General features: G+C 36.5%; 2 protein-coding genes across 6 annotated transcripts; one reads left to right on the top strand and one right to left on the bottom strand.

Moving 5' to 3' along the window:
* The first annotated feature begins 403 nt into the window (after nucleotides 1-403).
* LOC112517991 (bromodomain and WD repeat-containing protein 1) lies at nucleotides 404-17,275 on the top strand. Of its 5 annotated transcripts, none has more exons than XM_025125471.1 (24): nucleotides 404-480; nucleotides 3,957-4,313; nucleotides 5,391-5,542; nucleotides 7,847-8,086; nucleotides 8,246-8,355; nucleotides 8,448-8,525; nucleotides 8,630-8,736; nucleotides 8,877-8,971; nucleotides 9,051-9,184; nucleotides 9,356-9,459; nucleotides 9,553-9,627; nucleotides 9,740-9,818; nucleotides 10,126-10,294; nucleotides 13,182-13,252; nucleotides 13,426-13,506; nucleotides 13,590-13,660; nucleotides 13,835-13,931; nucleotides 14,010-14,069; nucleotides 14,149-14,203; nucleotides 14,295-14,686; nucleotides 14,767-15,861; nucleotides 15,956-16,528; nucleotides 16,722-16,780; nucleotides 16,906-17,275. In XM_025125471.1, the coding sequence occupies exons 2-24, from the start codon at nucleotides 3,970-3,972 to the stop codon at nucleotides 17,099-17,101; spliced, it is 4,437 nt and encodes a 1,478-aa protein (XP_024981239.1). In that variant the 5' UTR covers nucleotides 404-480; nucleotides 3,957-3,969; the 3' UTR covers nucleotides 17,102-17,275. The 5 variants fall into 5 exon arrangements, with proteins under 5 accessions (XP_024981239.1, XP_024981238.1, XP_024981237.1 ...); XM_025125470.1 differs by lacking the exon at nucleotides 404-480 and adding an exon at nucleotides 2,563-2,862; XM_025125469.1 differs by lacking the exon at nucleotides 404-480 and adding an exon at nucleotides 2,893-3,216 and having other exon boundaries at nucleotides 9,746-9,818.
* A 38-nt stretch (nucleotides 17,276-17,313) lies between these two features.
* LOC112517791 (histidine kinase CKI1) lies at nucleotides 17,314-21,013 on the bottom strand. Its single transcript, XM_025125165.1, has 7 exons — nucleotides 20,975-21,013; nucleotides 20,648-20,887; nucleotides 19,876-20,553; nucleotides 19,422-19,809; nucleotides 18,771-19,345; nucleotides 17,611-18,687; nucleotides 17,314-17,526 (listed from the first exon to the last, which is right to left on the bottom strand). Exons 1-7 carry the CDS (start codon nucleotides 21,011-21,013, stop codon nucleotides 17,314-17,316), a joined length of 3,210 nt encoding a protein of 1,069 aa, XP_024980933.1.
* Nucleotides 21,014-23,374: the final 2,361 nt, after the last annotated feature.

Below are 23,374 nucleotides of genomic sequence, written 5' to 3'. Positions count from 1 at the left end.
ATAATAAAATAAAATATTAAAATCGAGATATGTCTCGCTATATTGCAGGAGTACTCTTCTAGTTAAATTTAAATCGTTTACCATTACCTAATATTTGTCACAAACATTGGTGGACTGGAGCCACATAGATGACAAGCCTACCCTCAATTCTAAATATATATAGGCCCATTAGTTAGACTCTATAGATGACCCAAAGTCCCAAACTACCCCCAAAAAATCCCTCATCCATGACCCAACTCCCCCTTAGTCTCAATCTACCCCCTCATCGAGACATTGACATGACGACCTAGGCTCCCGATCCTCTGCAGTACGACGGTGGTTTTGTCCTTGAAGTATGACTCTGAACAACATTGTTTTTCGTTGTCCTGTTGTCCGACACTATCAAGCAAAGCATCACGATACACACATCACATCGTTGTCCGCCGCTTAACAACCTTTTCCCAGTAGAAGCTTTGTATCACGATTCACGCCAACACATCAGTAATAGTTTCTTCACCTATCGTTAATCGATTAGCAGTAATCCCCTATGCATTTCAATTTACATGATTTATATCTATAATAATTTAGGGATCACATGATTTGTTTGTGGATTTGGTGTTTGTGAGTTTGGATATGAAAACAATCAAAAAGAGATGACTTTACTCATATCTATAAGCGTCCTCGATTAAATCAAGGATTGTTTGTTTAGGAAGTAAAATACTCTGAGAGGGAAGTAGTATGATATATTAAGTAACTGAAGATTTGAAGTTTGTTGACGGAAAGCACAATCAGAATAATCTTTTTAATTTTAATTAAACCAATCATACTATAAAAATGTTTATTCAATTGACATGTTCATTTTGTTGAAAGCCATGATGAATTTTCCTCTGTTATCTTCTTCTATGATAATAAAGACAATATCTGTAACAAGCTTTATAACAGGCAGCTTAAATGATCTTATTTATGATTCATCAGCTCCCATGCTGCTGTTTTTTGCAGGAGGTAGGTTGTGTAACAATTTTTTAGATGTTACAGTTGCACTATGCTTGAGATACAGTACAAGCAATAAGAATTTATAATTTAATGCAGAGAACCTATTCTCATATGGCTGTATCCTTGTTGATTAGCTTCTACAGTTGAACTAGAACATTTCTAACATATAATTTAGGTCATTATGGACAAGAAATTACATTATATACTCTCAGCTTCATCAAGAAACATTTTATAACTGTTATACATTCATCTAATAAATAAATTTATTTCCCTTAATTTCATTGTTGATTATTGAAATGCATTTAACACTTGTAAATGAGTGCAATAAATACTCGATTATTGAGTGTGGTATAATTTAAGATGCATGCCGAAATGGGAAACACCGATAATGTTGCAAAGAAAATTAAAACTATTTCACTAAAGAAAATGGCAAAACAGGAAGTACCTGGAAACAAATACAAGTGTTGTTTTTTTAAAACACAGTTGTCTAGTTTAAAATACTTGAAAACATTTTCTATTTAACTTTTGCAATAAATAACTCTTTTGTGCAGAAGAAAATGGTAATCACTTGAACTTACTTGTTTCATAAAACAGAGGGTGATTCTTGAGAAATTGTTAGGTCCCATAATAATTCAAGATTAACAAATTTATAATGCACAATACTACATAAACTTGTTAGTACTATTGCAACAGTTTGTCAGATAACTAGGATGCAACAAATGCATACATGGTGGCAACCAGTATTCCAGAATATATATTACATTCACTAGACGATTAAAAGTTTTTCTGCAAAACCATCTCATTGGGTTGCTTATTTTTAACCTTGTTGGATTGCTCAAAGTGGAATGTTGATTCCAAATCTTAATCGATAGGTTTAGAGCATCTCCAACAAATTCTTTAAAATGGAGATTTTTGTTTCAACAAATTTTTTGAAACCTTTTGAAATATGAAGAAAATAGGAGAAAGATGGTGAAATTCTCCAAATTTGGAGAATTATCCTTCCTACCATAAGAATCCTTGAAATTAAATGTATAGAAGAGAGAAATAATATTTTATAAAATATACTGAATATTTTAATAAATATAATTTATATCGTAATCTCTAAAAACGAAAAAACTGTTGGTGATAGACTAGACTTGTCCAAAACCTCTATTTACACTAAATGGCTCCACTACACTATTTTGAATCTGGGTGTTTGCATACTCGATCAAAAGGATGTTTAGAGGAAAATGTGTATTCAACAAATCCATTCTTCCAACCACATTCCACATTCCACATTTTATATTCAAATGCAATGATGCATAGATTGTATCAACAATGCAAATGATGGATCAATGTCAAGTAGTCCACCATGAATGAAAATGTTGGTGTTTGTGATGTGTATTAAGCAAGATGGATTTGTAAGATTTTAAAATTAAAATACTTATAATTATGATCAAATTAAGGTAAATATTAATTAGATTTGACTAATTAAAGGGCCATAAACCAATTTCCATGAATGTAAATCAGCAAAACATGAACATGTAAATCTGAAGAGAAAAACCTAATCTTTTTTCAATATTAAAAGAATCCAAAATCAGGGTTGGAGGTGTTGGGAAGAATAGCATCACAGAGAAGAGCTGATGTTGTTTGTGGCATCCAAAACCCAGAGAATAAAACATCGTTTCCTTTCTTAAAAAGGCTAAAAAAAGATTTTCTTCCCACATCCCCCTCTTCGTGTCGCAGCAGCAGATGGATAGATACATCCATCCTCTAAAGAGTTTAAGAAAAAGACAACGTCAAATCGCATGAACCTCGTTGGTCAAAGCATCGAACAGCTCTTCGATCATGAAACAGGCCAACAACGACACACTCTCTTAGAAAACTCTGTCCATCAATTTTCCCAACAAGGTAAAATACACGGGATCTTTCTTCATCTCTCGCAAGAATCTTGAACTTGCTCATTTTATCCCCCTTCTTTTTATCTAATGCTCCATGAAAGAATGCCAGCCAAGATCTTTTTACTGATCTTTGGATTTTTACTAAGCTATAACTTCATTTAATTTCACGAAACCCTGACAAACACGACTTGAGTGGGAGGGGATTCTCGAACGCGGAAAAGGATTCAATAACTTCGAAAGAATTGAACGAGGAGCCGTATGAGGTGAAAAGTTGGACTTATTGGATCCTTAGCAATTCATGCGAGGATTGGTCGTTGGGTCTCTAGAAAGTCCGTTTATTTATTCTGGTGTGGATGGCAGGCAGGCCTGTATTTCTTAGCCCTCGCTTCGTGTTCTTTCCAGTCAAGTCTTAATCTTGTGTATAATTTATTGATTACTATCTTCTTAAACCCTCAAGGCTTCCTGTTAAGTTCCCAAATATTTATGCCCAAATCTTGTTATAGAAATCTAGTCTCCTCATTCTTGAATTCATAAGTGACAATTACAGATATATCTGGTCATTCTTTTGGGATAATAGAGAACTTCTTTTTTGGTTTTATCAATGTTTTACTCAAATACACATAATCCATCTAGTTTTGAATCCTAAAGTCACTATTCTGACCATGGAAGTCTTGACTTATATTTAATATTGAAATGGAGTACTTATTTTTGGTGATTTTGATTATATCTACTAGCAGGCAATGATATTAACTAATTGCTTTAGGGACTCCGGTTTATCTTATTAAAGGATCTTTTTTTCTATTCTAGCCTTTTTCTCTACATATAGCAAACATTAGAACTGTTCAAGTATAATGTAGAATTTCTAGGACATGCTGTGGTGGTTTATGAAAGTCTGGGTTATGCTTATTTTGTTCTTGGAGATGTGGAAGCGAAGTAATCCTTATGGGGCAATCATGGTATTGTATTTAGGTTGCAGTGCATATTATTTTCAGAACATAATGGGTTAATCTTGGCCAATATCTGGAAGATTTTAAATTGTAACATGGGTTTGTTAATTTGTTATGAGCTTGGCTGTCTGATTGTGTGGTTATTATGCTGATTCAGGCAGTGCCTATACATGGATTTGGGACATCACACAAAGGCTTCATCGACAAGTATGCAACCATTGGGTTTTATAGACAGGCTGCATGCAAAGACTCAACATCAATCTGAAAGTGAAATTGGCCATGCTGTTGTAGCAGATATAGATGTAGACCTAAGAGAAATATACTTTTTGATTATGCATTTTCTATCTGATGGGCCATGCCAAAGGACGTTTACACAATTCTGCACTGAACTTATGGAGTATCAGCTTTTGCCTAAGAGATACCATGCCTGGTACTCAAGGAATGGGGAAGTTACAGGAGATAAAACTGATGATGGCATTTCTTTCCCTCTAAGCTATGATGGTGCTGCCCAAAGGTATTTCTAATGATTTTGGGATCATTTTCTCTTGCTTTAGTTGTGAATTTCAAGTTGTATGTTTTATTGCTAGTCCCTTTCAATCACATGTTACAATTCATAAATAACTGATACTCTAGCAAGGTTCATGATACCAAATCTATCTAATCTTTTGCTCTATCTACTCCAACAAGCTGATTTTTATTTATTTATTTGATGGAATCCGCTTACACTTGTGCAAACTTTTGTACCATGTAATCTGCAATCAAGATTGTACTTGAGAATTCTGCTTTGGTATACCACATGATTTTCTTTGTGCAAATAGAGCTTAAATAGTTGGTTAGTAGTATCATGAAAATGGGGATGAAGGCCAAACAGTTATGATGACAATGTGTTGATTTTTTTTTTGCTTTAAGGGACTGTCCATTATGAAGATGATTCATGTAAGCGAAACAATAGGGCTTCACATTTAATACCATGCTTTTTGAAGAACAAGGCTGTCTGTTTATAGAAATTTCCCTTTGTTATGTAATTCTTTGCATGGGTAACATTTAAGCTGGAAATGGAAAGAGAATTGTTGGGGAAACCACTTACTGTGAGAGGAGCTCATATGTCTTTTATCTATACATGGTCAAGGAGTTTGTAAACCATCATTCAAGGTCCTGATTAGTTATGCTATTGTGACTGGAAATTTATTTTGTAGATAATTCCATAAATGACTAGGACCATCTTCTACATCCATAGAAAGTAAGTTCGGTATTAATTTGGAATTCAGGGGAACGGTGTCTTCTGTTTACGAACTTCTTTCGTTTTGGCAAAATCCGACAACTTAGAATTTCCCTTTCTGTGTAGTTAATTTTACTTTGTATCTTTTACCTTTCTAAGCCAGTTGGATTGTGCAATTGTAGCAAGAAAAATTATTCCGTTAAAAGAACAGGCTTCTTAATTTCAGCTGTAATTGTTGATTGCCTCTTAAGTGTTATATATCTTTTATTTTTATTTTGATATGGAGATGACAATATTATAATTAAGTATTAATATATTATCATTGACTCTAAATTTGACCTTTTATGCTGACTTGGGAATGTATCACCTTAGGTATTCTCATATCGAAAAGGATCACTTGGTCAAGCTGCTGAAACAACTAATACTGCACGTGGCCCCATCACGGGGTATATTTGGAAGAACAGCTCCTACTGCTGCTGATGTTCCTACTCTGCTTGGAATTGGCGCCTTTTCACTTCTTGGATGTATGTCATTTGGACCCTTCTCTCTCATAGAAGTTTTACTTGATAGAAAAATTAGTTGGCTGCTTGATATTATTTTTTGCTACTGTACTTCCATTTATTAATTTTATGTTGATATATATATATATATATATATATATTCATAGATTGTCAGGCCAAGTTTTAGAAAATTGGTCTAATTTACAACCTTATCAATTCCGTGTTTGATTGTATTGCTTACCTTAAGATTAACACATTTACATCATAGTCAGCTGCAGCATCATTATAAATGCAACAAAGTTTAAATCTATAAACCTTACTTGTGCATCACGGTGATTAGCTATTAATTGGACGACTATACTAAAAAACTGTTTAGCTACTAAACAAAAAACTACTTGGCACAATTAACACTAATTCAATGAATACTTATTAAAAGATTAGAACTTTTTTATAGTAACTTACTAAAAATTAAAACTTTTTCATGAAAACATAATAAAAATCATAACTTTACGATATTAAAAAGCCAAGGTCACCCTTTTCATTACTAACTCAAGTGTTTCATCAATTTGACTAATTTCACATATTTATTCGATCTATATTGCTTATTTAGACAAATACACTCATGAAATTAACCCAACCCTCAACTAATCCTTGCTTATCCAAACTAAATGTCCTTGCACCTAAACTAATGTGTCTGAGGTCGGGGAATACCAATGGACTATACTCGTATTGCCAATCAATCACAAACGTAAACATCTAAGTATACATGAACACATAATAGATTAAGCATCCAAACCAACAATACCTGTCACATATTTTTTTTTTTTTCTTTTTTGAAGTATATAATATATTTTATATACGGGAAATGCAACAAATAAACTCACACACCCTCGTCACCATTGGTGAGATTTGAACCCCTGTCACATATTGTGCTCAATGAAATATTCATGGTCTTACAATTCAATGTCAAAACAGAATAATAGAAATCAATAAAGATTGAATTACACCTGGGTTTTCACTTTGGAATGACCTATGGGAATATTTATCCGCTCATCGTCACTAAAGTATATTTCCTTGAAGCTTCAATTGTCATTCTATCAACTTATTTGCATTAGTCTCGAAGAACAATGGAGAGAGGAATTGATGGGGAGAGGAGAGAGTATGGCTCTCTCTCCCTCCCTCCCTCCCTCCCTCCCCCTCTTCTCTTTCAACCTTAATTCGCTTCCAAAATCCTCCCAGAAACAATTTTTAACATCTTGTATGGGTAGTTTGAAGATTAGGATGGAAAGACTAAGCTACCTTCCATTAAACTCGAATTTTTTGTTGTTGTCAGCACAGTGACTCCAACTTTAATGTTGATTTCGACGTGGATGAAGATCAGGTTTTGTAAAACTCAAACATGAAAGTTGTAGCTCTTTCGTCATCTTTTGCACCATCTTGAATCTCCTTCCTAGGTGTTTAAATGAGTGAGATCTGATCAAAACGCTGCATCATAGTAAAGCTATCCAGCAGCCTCCTTTTGGTTTAATTTGTCTGTTTCTTTGATTATATCTATGTAGTGAAAACCTTGGTTTAAGGTGTACATAAACATTAAATTTGATGAACGAATTTTCTCTTAGCCTATTTGTAGCTGGAGAGAAATTTGTTAACTTCTTAAAGGTGCAAAGGTTGATGTCATGGATGCTCCAAAATGCTTTCAGGCATTTGCATGAGCATAAGGCTCATCCCCAGTTTTGATGCATAGGAAAACATAAACATGAAAGGGCACCGATGCTTCTCGACTTGGCATTAATTGTGCAGGAAAGTTTTTGTGTGTAGCATTTCTCCTGGTTTCTTGCCAAGATGTCGTTTTGTGATTCAAATTTGTGGCCTTCTGGTCCGTAACATCGATGAATATAATTCTTTGCATACTTGGAGTAAGAAGTGATTTTGTAAACTTTTCTGGAGTTTGTAGGCATATACATTGATTGCACAAATGGCTTTGCACTCCCTTACTACTTCATATTCCAAAAAAGTGAAGTTGTCTGGATACAATTCAGCTGCATGCATTATTTTGGAGGGTGTAGTAATGCATAATGTACACTCTCTACATTATCATTCTCCTAACACTTAACATATAGTCGGCTATTCGAATGTTTTAGCTTCTCCAGCTGGTTGATTTGGTGATAGGGGCCAATTACTCGATCCTTCCATGTTACACCATCCTAAAAGATTCAGCAGCTTCTGAATTCCTTCATTTTGAATCTTCTGTTTTGCATGCTGGATTCTTTGTGTTTTTCTTGACGTGACTTCGCGATCCATTTCTGATTGTTATATTATGTTATATAGGCACCCAAAAGGAGGTGGATGTACATGTTAAGCCTCTGCCTGCATATCTACGTTGGCCTCACATGCAGGCTGATCAGGTGCGCGGGATAGGCTTGAGAGAAATCGGAGGTGGTTTTCCGAAACATCATCGTGCTCCATCCATTAGGTTTGCATGCTATGCCATTGCTAAACCATCAACTATGGTGCAAAAGATGAAAAACATGAAGAAGTTAAGAGGACACCGAGATGCTGTCTATTGTGGTACGACAACAATTCCCTTTTTGGCTTTTATGAACATTTGACCCTTTATGGTTTGTTTTAATAAAGTGGATGGAATTATCTTGCCTTGTGCTGCTCTTGTTATGAATTCATTTATAATACTCGAATACGGGATCTGTACTGCCTGGCTTTGGTTTTCAGCAATATTTGATCGCTCGGGGAGATATGTGATCACGGGATCAGATGACCGATTAGTCAAAATTTGGTCTATGGAGACGGCGTTTTGCCTTGCTAGTTGTCGAGGACATGAAGTATGTTAGATTGTCTACATAGCTGATGGTGTTGTGTATGCAAGAGATCTCTTTCCTGTTGTTGTCTTACCATGTTTATTCCTACCATCCAGGGTGACATTACTGACTTGGCGGTAAATTTAAACAATACTTTGGTGGCATCGGCATCAAATGATTACAATATTCGCGTTGTGAGTATTATGCGTACCAACATAAACGTTCTGGTCTTGCTTTTTTTTTTTGTATTCATATCCTTGGTGCTGGTTGTGAGTTGAAGTAATTCTGTGTATTCTAGTGGCGTTTGCCAGACGGGCTGCCTATTTCAGTTTTGCGGGGGCATACAGGTGCTGTTACTGCCATTGCATTTAGTCCAAGGCACAATTCTGTTTTCCAGCTTTTATCGTAAGTATCTTATAATGTACTCCTGTTTTTTGTTCATAAATTATATATTGATGGAATGTATATATTATATTGATCTTATATCAATTTGGCCTTCTACAAATTGAGTTATCACATTACTCAATCGTCTTCGATAAATGCAGGTCATCTGATGACGGCACTTGTAGGATTTGGGATTCTAGGTATTCCCAATGTCGTGCACGCATTTATGTCCCTAGGCGGACAGATGATGTTGCTGGTTAGTGGTTGAGTAATGGTTAATTTCATTTGTTTGTTGATATCTGATTAAACTCATTGGAACATCGAATCCTTTGTAGGGGGTAACAATGGTCCTTCCTCAAGTAATGGTCCTTCATCAAGTACAATATCACAAAATAATCAAATACTATGTTGTGCTTACAATGCCAATGGAACTGTTTTCGTCACTGGCAGCTCTGATACATTTGCTAGGGTACATACTCGGTCACAAAACCTAAGCACTGAAGTTTTTTTTCTTTTTCATTTTTGTCTATGTGAATGACAACATCTACAGCAGAAGGCTCTTTTGAGATAGTTGCTTTTATGTTCTACTGGTTCAAGTAAATGTCAGTAATCGGTCTCTCTAAGAGGGCGGCATTTTCAGGTTTGGAGTGCTTGTAAGCCGAATATAGATGATTCACAACAACCAACACATGAAATTGATGTATTGGCCGGTCATGAGAATGATGTGAATTACGTACAATTCAGGTTTGTAGGCACTTGCCCATTGTCTATATGTTTCAGAAATTACATTTTTTGGAAAGAATGTTTGAGAAATACATTCACCTTTTGTTTTTGCAGTGGCTGTGCTGTGGCTTCAAGGTCTTTGACGTCAGACTCGACAGATGAGAAAGTACCAAAATTAAAAACTTCGTGGTCAGTTAATTACACCATTTCATTTCTGAAAATTTTATGTTCCACCATCATAATCTTTCTACTCCTATTGTTCGAAACCAATTATTTTTGTTTTAAATTCAAATTTGAGCAGGTATAGCCATGACAACATTGTTACCTGTTCCCGTGATGGTAGTGCAATTATTTGGATTCCAAGATCACGTAGATCTCATGTAAGTTTCAGGATATATACAACTCTCGTTTTTACTTTCTAATGCTTTTGCATGGAGAGCTTTAAACATATTATACTCTTCTCCTTCTTGTGCCTCTAAGATTGATGTGACCTATCTGGACAAGTGTTTATTCCCTTGATACTCATCGTGAACTGATTAGAAAAGTCCACAAGAAATAAATTAGTTAATAAAAATCGTGATAATTTGGTATTACTTGGCTCAGTTCTTATGGTATGCAGTTTGATTGTTATACCAAATCACGTCATCCGAGTTCAGTTTGTTAAACATGGTAATTGACTTGTTGCAGGGAAAAATTGGACGCTGGACACGAGCATATCATCTCAAAGTCCCCCCTCCACCAATGCCTCCTCAGCCACGCCGAGGAGGTCCACGACAAAGATTCCTTCCAACTCCTCGTGGGGTTAATATGATTGTATGGAGTCTGGATAACCGTTTTGTGCTCGCTGCCATCATGGGTAATCCCTTTCCACTTTTTCTTTGATCTTCCAAAATCGACTTTATCCTAGTATCAAGTATATTAGCAATATGGACTTTATCCTTAACGAGGACTGCATCTATATAAAAGTATCTCTTATTCCATGTGGAGATGCCGCTGATGCCCTTTTCACCACCTACTCTTGTTGACATATTTAGTGATTAAAAGGAAAATAATTCAGGTGCATATAGTTAGCGTCAAACATTGACAATTCCAGAACCGAAGGGAATAAAGTAATGCTAATAGAAGTTTCTGAAAGTTGCTGTGAACTATAGTCTTGGTTGGTCCTTATATAGGTAATTGAAGAGAAAAAGAGGCTTCTCAAAAGCGGAGCTCATGATTAAGAAAATATGCCAACACATAGATCGTGGGCTATGTCCAAGATACATAGACCTAATTAGAGACATACCAATAATACTAGAATCATAATGATGCATTTAACACCCCTGAAGTTGCAGCATATGTGTCGAACATGGCCTATTTGGCACATATATGGCTAAACTGGTTGTATGGATTCAGGTTTCATAAAAGGTTCCTTCAAAAATTTTGTTTGTTTCCATCTCTTTCTAAATTTCTTTTTATATTATTTAATTAATATTTTTTTTTTCAAAACCGTGGCATCTTGCTTTGCCCTCCAGTTATTTTTGCAAGCCAGATCTTTGTGCCATGACATGATATTCTAACAGAACACTCATGACCGGGATTTCTAAGATGAAAAGTGTTATGGCTAATTTATTATGGGAATAAAGTCTTTAGTCTTTCTTTGCTTGACAACAAAGGCTGAAACTCTTCCTGCCAAAAACAAGGGTTTCTTTTTTGTCGGGAGCACTCAAATTTATTGTTTTCGCGCATTAAGCTCAGGATGAAGTAGCCAGTGAAGTTTGCCCTCATAAACCAAAGAAATTGATAGTTAACTGTCCGAAAGCATTCAAAATGTATGACTTTTCCATAATATAAGATTCTTGCGAAACTAGGGAGCATGGTGTTCCTACCCCTTGTTGAATCCATGTATCGAGTGCTTTGGGTTGCAGTTCTTTAGGATTGCATTTGCTTTGTGCTCCTTGTGCCACATTGACTGTACATGAATTCTCAGAGATACAAGAATCTATATGCACATGGGGATAATTTCAATCTTTCTTCTGCCAAAAAAACATTAAAATTCACAATTTGCAAAATTTCTAATGAAGGTTAAAACAAAAAAAAAAATACTTGAGTTGTATGACTGCGAAAAAAGAAAAATACAAGACGATAGAATGAATTATTTTTCTGATAATTTGGACTATTATGGACACACTAAGTGAAACCAAAATCATGATTACACTTGGGTTTTAGTGTGTATATGTCTTACATATTTAATCGATGAATCATGAAATACCCTTTCGTTTAATAGTTTAGTTTTAGCTTTGTTCATATATACACATATATAAATGCACCCTTGAATCCTTGCAACATAGTTGCCAGTATATACACGGTATTCGGTATCGTATGCTGGTAGAACTGAAGAGAAACGATATCCTGCTTGAATGGCCCTACTAGATGTGTCATCAGGAGAGGGGAGAAACCTACACCAAGACTTCAGGAATACTCAAAAATGGATGAAGCATGCTACTTTGGAGATCTTAGAGACAGAGAAATATAAGGGCAAGATTCCGGTGTAGAACAAAGCATCACCAAAGAGATGGATCATAGCAGCAATATCCTTTTTAACAGTGAGAATACCCTGGAAAAGCACCTTTGTGCCTTGGCATCAAGTTTCTAGTATTGCGCCAAAGAAACATACACAATCAAATATTATTTGAACTAATAGTAAGTGAAGGAGTATTTGACTAGAGAGACTGGAAGGTTAATGCTCCTTGTAATACTTTGGAAGGCATCCGATTAGTTAGGTAGCACACGGTAAAAGGGGCTTCCCCCAAAAATTATAGGGAACACCCGGATAAATGAACAAAATGCGACTAAAGTCTAATGCGTGTTGATTTTTTTAGTAACTCTATTTTGCTGTAGACTTTATACACATAGGGATTCATGTAAAATGCCAAAGCACTTCCATGAACTTTGTGAACTCATTTCAGAACACTTTTCACATCATCACTCCGAAGGCTTTTAGGCGTTACACAATACTAATTTTGAATATAGACACAAGATTTTACATAAACAAAAATAAGGCAAATAACTCGAGCATAATCATCAACAAACATTAATAATCTCGCATTATATGCTAGGTGGATAAGGCGGACGAGTTTGTTTCAACAACTCCCAGACGAAACCAAGTCACCGACGGCTATTTAGTCGTGACCAATGACTACAAAAAGATCATGGTCGTCTAATGCGGTTAGGGTTCTATGAAACCTAGGGTTACGTGACTACTAAGGGTTCATGAAGGCTAGTGGTGTGACAAAGGGTTTGCTATGGCTAGATTGGCACGATAGAGGGTGCACAACTGCACATTGGCCGAGAGTCTATGACGGCTAGGTTTGCGACACCACCAGCGTGGATGGCAGCAGAAGAGGCTGCCGATTTAGGCATTCAGAATGATGGTGTGTGGGCAGTGGTTTGGGGTTTTTCGGTGGTGGATGGCAGCAATAAAGTGGTGGACTGATGGTGGGTATTAGGGTTTACATCAAGAGCTGTATCAATACCATGAAGAGAAATATAGGTTCTCAAAAAGCATCTCTTTATTAAGACAAGATGCCAATATACAAAGTACATGATGATCCATGGGCCTGACACATAAAAACCTCATTCGGGACGTACTAATGATACATGTAGCAGTATGGCCAATTGATGCATAAAGCATAAATGGATGTTGTGTATGCAGCAACTGTATATTCAATTTTCTTTGTTAATTTAATGTGTTTTTTGTTCAGATTGCAGGATATGTGTTTGGAATGCTAGTGATGGCCGCTTGGTACATTCCTTGACTGGTCATAGTGATTCTGTAAGTTGTGCAGCACTTTGAGTTTTTGCGATTTCAGTTGTTTCACAAACGGACTGCTCAAATTTCAAATAGAAATGCTATTTTTATGGTTATCTTGGTTCAATGGGGTGGAATGCAAGTGATCTATCGTCTTCTCATCTTTCTTTGTGATTTTCCCTTTGAGTTTCCTGCAGACCTATGTTTTGGATGTTCATCCTTTCAATCCCCGAATTGCAATGAGTTCTGGATATGATGGGAAGACGATAATTTGGGATGTAAGTTTCTAATTTTTTGGGACTCTCTTATATGTGTGTGATGTTGCTCCGGTTTGATGTGCTGATTTTCATCATATTTCTAGATCTGGGAAGGCATGCCTATTCGCATATACGAGATTGGACGTTTTAAGCTGGTTGATGGAAAGTTTTCCCCGTAAGTGATGCATAAAGAGCATGATGAGTTTGCTATTACTAATTTACCATCACTTTTCTAAGTCAGCATCTGACTTATTCCCCCTTTGGATTCCATTAGTCCCTGTTTCTTTCCGGTATGGAAAAGTTACGTTTCTTCTATGTAGACGTTGACATGTGTTCAATTGTAATACAGGGATGGGACTTCGATTGTACTTTCAGATGATGTTGGGCAAATTTACTTGCTAAATACAGGGCAAGGAGAGTCCCAGCAGGATGCCAAATATGATCAGGTAGATACTAAGCACACTTGGCGATGATATCTTTCGGTTTATTAATTTCGTTCCTGCTTTCAATTGTTGTGTTCACAGTTCTTCCTTGGTGATTACCGGCCTCTTGCAAGAGACGCACATGGAAATGCCATTGATTTGGTGAGTTCACGATTGTGTTGGTTGTTTGACCTCAAGTCTAGAAATTTATATTTTATCTGATAGTACACATCTCATGCAGGAGACGCAACTTCCTCCCTACCGAAGGAATATACAGGATGCTCTTTGTGATTCAAGTGTGTTAATGATTCAGCTTATTTCTATAGCTTTGTAAGATCTATTGGTTTATATTTTCTGACGCTATTTTTGTTGATGGGTGTACACTAGGCATGCTTCCATATCCAGAACCTTATCAGACTAATTACCAGAGACGTCGGTTAGGTGCACTGAACTTGGAGTGGCGCCCTCCATCCTTAAAGTTCGCCATTGGCACGGATATCGGTTTGGGTCAAGAATATCAAATATTACCTTTGGCCGACTTAGATGTAGTGGCTGAGCCACTACCGGAATTTTTAGATGCGATGTTCTGGGAACCAGAAAATGATGTGATCGTTGATAGTACTGATTCAGAGTACAACGTTACTGATGAATACTCTAGTGATGAGCAAGGAAGTTTAAGTAACAGCTCTGTCGATGGAGAGAGCAGTGGAGGAAACAACATTGATGATGGGAGTCACAAAGAAAGCCGTCGACGGTCAAAAAGAAAGAAACCCAAGGATGTAAGTAAATTTCTTATAGCGGTCTTTTCTTCATGGCTAGTCCCAACCTACTAAATAATGATAAACCTGGTTTTTTTCAGTTAGAATGGACGTCTATGTCTGGAAGGCGTGTTAAAAAGAGGAATTTTAATGAGCATGAAGGGACTTCATCTCGAAGTAAGCGAACAAAGAAATCAAAAAGCAGCCGCAACAACTCGAAGAGAAAATCTTGCCAGGTGACGCCATCAAGACCTCAGCGATCTTCTGCACGAAATGGTAAGAAGTTTTCATTTGGAAATGAGAAGGATGATGACTTTTCAGAAGATGATTCGTCAGAAAGCGAGCCATGTATTGGGGAGGGAAAACCTGTGTCTTTAGATGAGACTGTGAATGCTGTTCCACCAAATGAGTCGAGAAGGAAATTGGTATTGAAATTCTCATTCCCCAAGAAGTCAGCAGCTTCTGAAAATACCATGGATCAAGGCAACAACCAGACAACCTCTTCGAGACTTGAAGAAAGCTCAACACCCATCAAAGAGGAGCTGTCTGAAGACCACAATACAACTAGAGAGAGAGAAGAGAATGGTAGACCACATGATCGAGTTGAGGCATCAACTGGGACAAATGGGTCGGATTTTAGACGCAAGTCTACTATAATAAGAATTAAACATAACATAAAAGTCGATTCTGATGTCAAAGTCTCGACTAGTGCTGGAGATGACTTAACAACAACAACAATGGGCGAGTGTTCTCAAACGAAAACACAAGTGGATGATATTGCATCTCAAAAGAGAAAGCCAATCAAGTTGAAGTTAAGCTACCATGGTGATGGTCGAATGGTAGAAAATCCTCTAAACACCAAGAATAGTGATAATTTGACAGAAGCTGATTCATCCGAGACGGCAGCTGATGCAATGCGTAGAACAAGATCACTGAAATCTAAAGCCAGTTCTCGTGAAACGAATGATGCACCTCAAAAGCACAAAGTGCGCTTATCAATGAAGACACCAAGGAGTGAAGAGAAGTCCGCCAAGAATCCTGTACCTCTGATTCCTTTCAGTAGTTGTATGACTAGTGCTTCAGGAAGCAAGTCAGATGCTGAACTTGGCAAAACCAGTTGGCTCTTATTGTGTAGTCAAGAAGAGGGAGGCCGTTACATCCCTCAGCTGGGTGATGAAGTTGTATACCTGAGACAGGTAACGAGAATTCATTATTTTAATTTGTGACCGAGACCCTTATTTTATTCGTAATTCAGTATTTCAGAGAATCTTTTTTCCTTTTATTTTTCAGGGTCATCAGGAGTACATAGACTCATGCCACTCGTCAGAACGTGGTCCATGGATGTTATTTGGGGAAAACATCAGAGATGTGGAAATTTGTTCGGTTGATGATGTTGATTATGCTGCTCTTGCTGGCTCTGGGGAGAGCTGTTGTAAAGCTAAGCTTAGATTTGTTGACCCTCTCTCTAGCGCGTTTGGTAGAACATTTAAGTTGACTCTGCCAGAGTTGCTCAACTTCCCTGATTTCTTGGTTGAGAGAACACGTTATGAGGCTTCCCTTGAAAGAAACTGGAATTCAGGGGATAAATGCTCTGTATGGTGGAGGGATGAGGAGGGAGGTGGAAAATGGTGGGAAGGCCGGATTGTTTCCATCAGTGACAAGTCAATAGATTTTCCTGGTAGTCCATGGGAAAGATATTTTGTTACGTATACGGTCGATGATAATGTCGACCCTTGTCGGCACAGTCCTTGGGAACTACATGATAAAGATAGTGAATGGGAGCAACCGGGGATCGATCCTGAGATCAGAAAGACGATGCTCGCTTTGCTTTCTAGGCTAGAGCAGTCAGCTAGGGGAAATCAGGTAAATCTAGTTTATACGGGTTTGTCTAATTGCAAAAGCAGACATGGGTTATTGCCACAAGAATCAATTGCAAAATACTTGCAGCAGATAGTTGTGTACGATTCCCGCGTCTGCTTCTGGCTATAGAGCAGCCCTTTTGATCATAATTTGGTCTTCCATCACATTCTAACGGGTCGATTGTGGAATTTTGCAGGACAAGTATGGGATTATGAAGGTAAAGCAAATTTCAGAGAGGTTAGACTTTATAAACAGGTAAATATGCCGACTTCTATTGCTTCCATCCGTTTGTCTTTGGAGGTCAACTCTACATACTCAAATTTTAGCATAATTTCTATTTGGCTTTCCACCATATTTACTTGATAAACTGAACCTTTCAGGTTTCCGGTTCCATTGACTCTTGAGATCATCGAGCTGAGAATAAAGAACTTCTATTATAGAAGCTTTGAAGCGATGAACCATGACATCACAGTGATGCTATCAAATGTTCGTACTTATTTTGCAAAACATGAAGAAATGTCGGCAAAGATGAGACGTCTTTCAGATTGGTTCGAAAGAGAATTGTCAAAGCTCTAGAAGTTCCTTTTGTAACTTAGGAACAGATGCATGAACGATAAAATACAAAATATATGTAACAGTAGTTCATAGATAGGCAGGCACACATCCATTTTTTAAGGATGAATCTTTCAATTCTTCTTTTAACGTTTCACTTTTTTGTTGAAATCAAATGGAGACAATGTTCGAGTTTAATTCAACTATGTACTCGACAAATGAATATAATTCGAATATCATTTTCTGCTGTGGAGATCTTCAATCACTTTCAATACCTTCTGCTCGTTTAGTGGTTTAGATACATGAATATCGATTCCAGCTACAAACAGCTTGTTTAGTTCTTCGCCTTCTGTATGAGCTGTTAACCCGATGATGGGGGCGTGCACGCCATAATCTTTCTCCTTCAATCTTATTTGTCTTGTTGCTTCACAACCATCCATCACCGGCATCTATGAGATTATAAATTTTCATCATTTGGTAGAACAAATTTTCTAACCGAAAAAGACCAGGGAATGAGAAGAAAGTTGGATTACCTGATAATCCATTAAGATATATTCATATGGTAGAATATGTGAAGCTCCAAGATTTCTTTGATCACTCAGCCCTTTGGAGACCATAGTCAGAGCTTCTTTCCCATTTCTGCATGTCTCAATAGTCACACCATGCTTCAAAAGGATCTTCTTGGCGATCGTCTGTTGCACAGCGTCATCTTCTGCCAGCAACACTCTTTTCCCTCGCAAAGGGCTACTACTGCTGGGAGAAATCCGAGCTATTTCTTGTACTTCCAACTGTCTGCTTGGTGGATGATGATTCTCTTCTTTTGTTCCAGCTTGACGCTGATTTGGTGGGCTAGAGAACTTACCTCCAAACTCTGGGAGAAGACCGATCAATGAGTATAAACGGGATCCATGGAGTGGCATGGGTATGATGATATCAGAGGGGGGGAGCTTCTTTTCATCCAGACCTTGGAGTTGGATGCACCTAGAACCTAACCATACAACTCTAGAATTACCATTTTTGGAGTATTTTCTGAATTCAGCCGTTGTCCTACATAGCTCACGGAAGTCCGCCTTGGTTGTGTCAATCACAAGCAATATGAAATTCGATAGACTTACCGTATTAGTCGTTCGGATTGGTGACATATCAGTCCCATCCAGGGAACTTAAAGGAACTTCCCTTGATCTTGTATTCGAGTCTCGAGATGTGGGCCAGGTCAGGTACCCGAAACTTAAATTTAAATCAGATTTGGAAGAGCAATCATTTTTCTCTTCGCGTCTAAACTCCCTGAGAGTTTCTGAAAGTTGTCTTGTGTTTTTCACTGCGACAACTTTTATCCCTTGGGCTGCTAGAGAATTTTGTGCCATCTTCCGCCTTCCATCACCAGTCATGAAGAGAACAACTATAGAAGAATTATGATCTAGTTGTCTGGGATGATGTAGAGGAGTGTTTGACCCTGCCGACAAGTCTCCAGGGGACACAGTCTTTTCGTCTTCGCTAAGGCTAATTAGACCAGATTGACAAACCTTAAGGATAGCATTGAACCTGAAGCATGTGCCCTTTTCCCCTACTTCCTTGTCGACTATGCTTATCTCTCCACCCATCAATTGTACCTGTAAATGTTCAACATTAAAATCCTTTTGTGTGATTAAAAGTATAACAAATAACTTGAGGTAATCTTTAGATGATATGTTACCAGAGATCGGACAATTCCAAGGCCTAAGCCAGTGCCTTCAAGTTGAGGACCAGTTTCTTTAACCTGAACATAGTTTTCAAAAATGGATGCTTGTTTCTCTTTCGGAATACCCTTTCCAGTGTCATCTACTTCAAATACAAATTCCATGAAATTAGGATCATGCCGGACTTCATCTATGGCTTCCAAGTCACCGTGCACTTCATCATTATTAGAAAAGAAGCACGATAAGCATCTTCTAGATTGATTGTGTGAAGAATCAAATGTCGAGTTCTGCAATCTAGGCTTCCTGACCCAAGCTCGAACAGAAACATAACCCTCTGAGGTAAATTTGATAGCATTGCTCAGTAAGTTTGCTAATATCTGCTTAAACTTGCGTTCATCGCCTTTGACTAGAGAAAATTTGGTCAAAGAACCATCTTGGAGGTCCAAGATCACATCCACTTCCTTTTTCAGACCAACAGGATAGAACAAGTCAACCACACTCTCGAGTGCATTTGCCAAGTCGAACTGTTTTTCTTCTAGCTGCATCTTTCCAGCTTCGATTTTACTTGTATCCAGAATAGAGTTCAATATACCTGAGAAGGATCTAATGTTTGAATTCACATTTTTATGATTTAGTTATCTAAAGATATCAAATCACTAAAAGCTTACTCTTAAGATCTCTTGTACATTTTTGCATAAGTCCCATGTGTACTGCTAACTCTGATCCTTGCTGGACATTGCTGATGGACAAATCTAACAATCCAGCAATGCCTGCTAGCGAAGCACGAATATCGTGGCTTGCAGAAACAAATGCAAGACTATGATTCTTGCTCTTTCTTTCTGCTTGTTGTGTTGCTTCCTTTTGTTTTATAAGGGCAGCTCTTAGGCACATCTCTTTTCTTGATGCTCTCACTGTTAACACCACAAAACTGAAGATGGAGATAGCTACGATAACAAACGTTGCTGAAAGAAGCGCGAATACAAATATGATATTTTTATGCATCCTGCTTGGCAATCCTTCATATGGTAATGCTAATACATACACCTGAAAAATTCCCTAATTGATGTCAAGAAAATAAATAAATACGGAAAGAGAATGTACATCGTCTATAGAGCATTATACCAGTTGCATTCCAATGATGTCAACCGAGGAAGAGTACAACGTGTATTTTGTTCCTGGAATGTCCAAAGTATACGCTTGTGGCGTTTCATAGTTAAGTTGTAATGTGATGCTACCACTTTGATATCCATCTGCTTTCCATAACATAAAAGAAAATGTTCCATTTCCATTAAGAACCATCCGGGTGTTTGGTATTCCTTCGGTTAGTACCTTCCCATCTCTCGTAGCCAAGTACAGACCTCCACCAAGAGGTTTAACGCTGGAGAACACATTTATCAACGATTTGAGCTCAAACCCGAGTGAGATCACTCCATTTTTATCCACACCAGCTGTATTCAGAACAAGCAGATTGTTGACATCATTCAACGACTTCCCCAATGAAGCAAATCCATTTCTAGTGTTCAAGGCTTGTTGTAACCAGGTTTCATTAATCAAAAGTTGAGGTGGAAACACAACAGCATCTCCATATAACTTGCCTGTATCAGAATTAACAGGCTGAGTGTACCACAAATAATGAAATCTGGATCTTGTGGCCTTCGAAAACGAAGTATTACTATAGATGGCAACGATTTGGTGGTGGTCTTTGGAGTACAATGCAAAGAACAAGCCATCTTGTCTGATATACGAGATCTGTGACAGATGTGGGATCGTTACCATTGCTTGGAACAATAAAGGAGCCACCTTTAAACCAAAAGAAAATCAGTTTTAGTCATTGTTAATTTCTTGGATTTTATTTGAATCAAGTAATCAATCTGGAAATGAAAAGGGAACAAACCTTGGCTTGGATATCATAGAATGTGATGTCTGTTTCAGTCAGCGACATGTTTGCAACTTTGGCTAAATTGGTTGCAGATGATTTCATCGGAAGCAATGTAGTAGTTGCTGCATTTTGTATGACAGACCATATCTCTTGATGAGATTTCTTGGTGATCACATCTACTTGCTTTTCAACTTGTTTGATCTTTGAAACCCCAAATGGGATGAATGAGGTTGATAGAAGCAGCCCGATGAGTGCCTACAAATTTCATTGACATAAGGGTCACCTAACCATCATTCCAAGTTGAAAACATGCACAAGATTATCGAGATATATAATCACGTACCAGTAGGATGAAGCAAAAGAATGGCCTTGATGTGATCATTTTGTGGAGCTTCATGCAAGTTTTTTAGATTGTCATCAATGGTGGGAGGACTGCTATTCCTGCACTGTGATCGCAAATTAATTTCAAGATTTGGGAAAATATTTAAGAGATGAAAACCAGCTAATCTTTTTTTATTTTATAAATATTATGTGATAAAATCAAAATTTGAATAAGCTTAGACCAATTCTTGGTGGTGGTTTTTTTTTTTAAATTTCAAAAAAATAGCATTACGAATAAATCTTTGTAATTGGAAACAAATCAATACAAATAATCATCTTAATATTGTTAACATAAAAACCATAATTCAAATTCAAATATTTTTATAGCAAGGGGTATTTCTTCATTATAAACACATGAATGTATTAAAAATATAATTAAAAGAAAAATCTGAACGTTGGCTTTTTAAAATAATATTTGATAGTTAAAACAGTATCAATTTCTGTTTAATATTCATAAAAAAATTACTTTTTCCCCCTACAAAATGACACGAAATCAAAAACTAATAAATACAGAAATTGCAATCGTGGGTATTTCCCGATTGCGGTTTTGCATTTTTGGTAAATTACAACCACAAAATCTTTCATATTTCTAAGTGTAATAAAAGAAGAAATGACAACCAATTAATTAATGTGGGATCTCATTTTCTAAAACAATCTCCAATTAATTCAATTTCTCTTCAATATGCATTTTCTAGTTCAAATCATATATTAGTTTTACCATCACTTGTTTAATGTCGAACACTGATTGAAAATAAACCGAACGATATATTGTTTACGATCTTAGATTTAAAGAAACAAGTAACGATGTCACTTGAGCACCATTTCTAAGCTTTTTTAATAGTAATAAGTTCAAATTTTCCAAAATTAGTAACGATAACTTACAACATGTCCTTAATATGCAATTTCTGAAAATTAGTGTCTAGTTTTGTTTACTGTTGAGATTATAATGTAGCTCATACGGAACATTCGATATAATAATCGACATGCATCTAGTGTTTTATCTCGTTTATTTATGAGACGCATCCATCGAAAGTTTCTAAATAAGATTAAGCAAATAACCGATCTACGTACATAAGACGGACATCCTTCCATATCTTAATAGATAGTTTGCCTTATAACCATTGGTAAACCTAGAGCTTGATTAAGGGGATATATTGTTTCGATCCCCAATATAGTTATGGTTTGTGAGTTGACGTATGCTTGTTAATTCTTTTTGTTAATTGTCAGGGTTTATCAGTTGATACCTAATTGTTAGGGTTAAAGTTTATTATCAATTGATGCCCAATTGTTTTTTTTTTGTTAATTATTAAGGTTACGATCTATGCCTGATTACATGACCATGACCTTAATTCCGATCCCCATCACCAAAATTCTTGAATTCGCCACTGCTTATAACAGTGAATAGATTATTATATCGTTAATCTAGCAGGGTTTATGTGGTTGAATAACAAATCGATCCATAATTTGGTGGTTAAGCATATCGATGCAAATCGCGAGATCATGATCCGACCTTGTTTGCCAGATAAATAAAGAAACAACTTCATTTTATTGGGAAAAACTTGTTCAAACATGAAATGCACCTTTATCCCAAATGATAAATAGATCCAACTCAAAAACAAAAACACAGATTAATGTCGTTAGTTGTATTTGTATATATATATATATATATATATATATATATGTTGATGCTTGAGGGTGTTTTTTGTATTTAGCACGTAGTTTAGTTTTATCTTGGTCCTTTTTCATATTTTTTTGAAGTATATAATAGGTTAACTTGCAGATCATATTAATTTCATATAATATCTTCTTGTAAATCTTATTTGTTATGTTAATATTATTAATTAGTAAAAAAAGTTATGACCGAGTACGCTTCATGCTTACATAAGACGAATGAGCTGGTTATCTCGACATTTTAGATACGGTCATCAAAACCCAAACCCGACCTTTCTATCTCGGTCAATGTCAATGAATCATTGTTATTTTCTTGGTGTAAGAACATCACCAACAGATTCTACAAAATGAATAAAATCGAAAATCAAAATCTTCAAAAAAGTTAGATTAATTCCGACCGCATCTCCATTTTAAAATTTAGAATATTCACAGTAACGGAGAACCTTCAAGAACCCAACTTTCTAAAATTTCTATTGCAACTCAATAACATGAGAAACTCAATGACGTTTCCACAAAAACCCCATTTCCATTTTTTTATTCATAAAACATAACTTTGATATATTTGAAAAACAATGAATATATATATATATATATATATATATATATATACACTAGTTGTTGTATTGTTTAAAAATAGAAAAGATGTTTTACAATTAATAATTTACGATTTATAACTTTACTTTATTACATA

Source organism: Cynara cardunculus (assembly GCF_001531365.2).
Source record: "Cynara cardunculus var. scolymus isolate 2C chromosome LG 9, CcrdV1, whole genome shotgun sequence".
NCBI classification, from domain to species: Eukaryota; Viridiplantae; Streptophyta; class Magnoliopsida; order Asterales; family Asteraceae; genus Cynara; species Cynara cardunculus.
This window is presented reverse-complemented; position numbering and strand designations above follow the sequence as displayed.

What these genes read in the sequence shown, in the direction of transcription:
- LOC112517991 (XM_025125468.1), top strand. An exon ending in TATGATGGTGCTGCCCAAAG is followed by an intron (nt 4,314 to 5,390) that starts GTATTTCTAATG and finishes GTATCACCTTAG; the next exon opens with GTATTCTCATATCGAAAAGG. An exon ending in ATGATTACAATATTCGCGTT is followed by an intron (nt 8,526 to 8,629) that starts GTGAGTATTATG and finishes TGTGTATTCTAG; the next exon opens with TGGCGTTTGCCAGACGGGCT.
- LOC112517791 (XM_025125165.1), bottom strand. Translation starts at nt 21,013, where the DNA reads ATGATCACATCAAGGCCATTCTTTTGCTTCATCCTACTG. An exon ending in TCTATGATATCCAAGCCAAG is followed by an intron (nt 20,554 to 20,647) that starts GTTTGTTCCCTT and finishes TTTGGTTTAAAG; the next exon opens with GTGGCTCCTTTATTGTTCCA. An exon ending in ATGTACAAGAGATCTTAAGA is followed by an intron (nt 19,346 to 19,421) that starts GTAAGCTTTTAG and finishes GATCCTTCTCAG; the next exon opens with GTATATTGAACTCTATTCTG.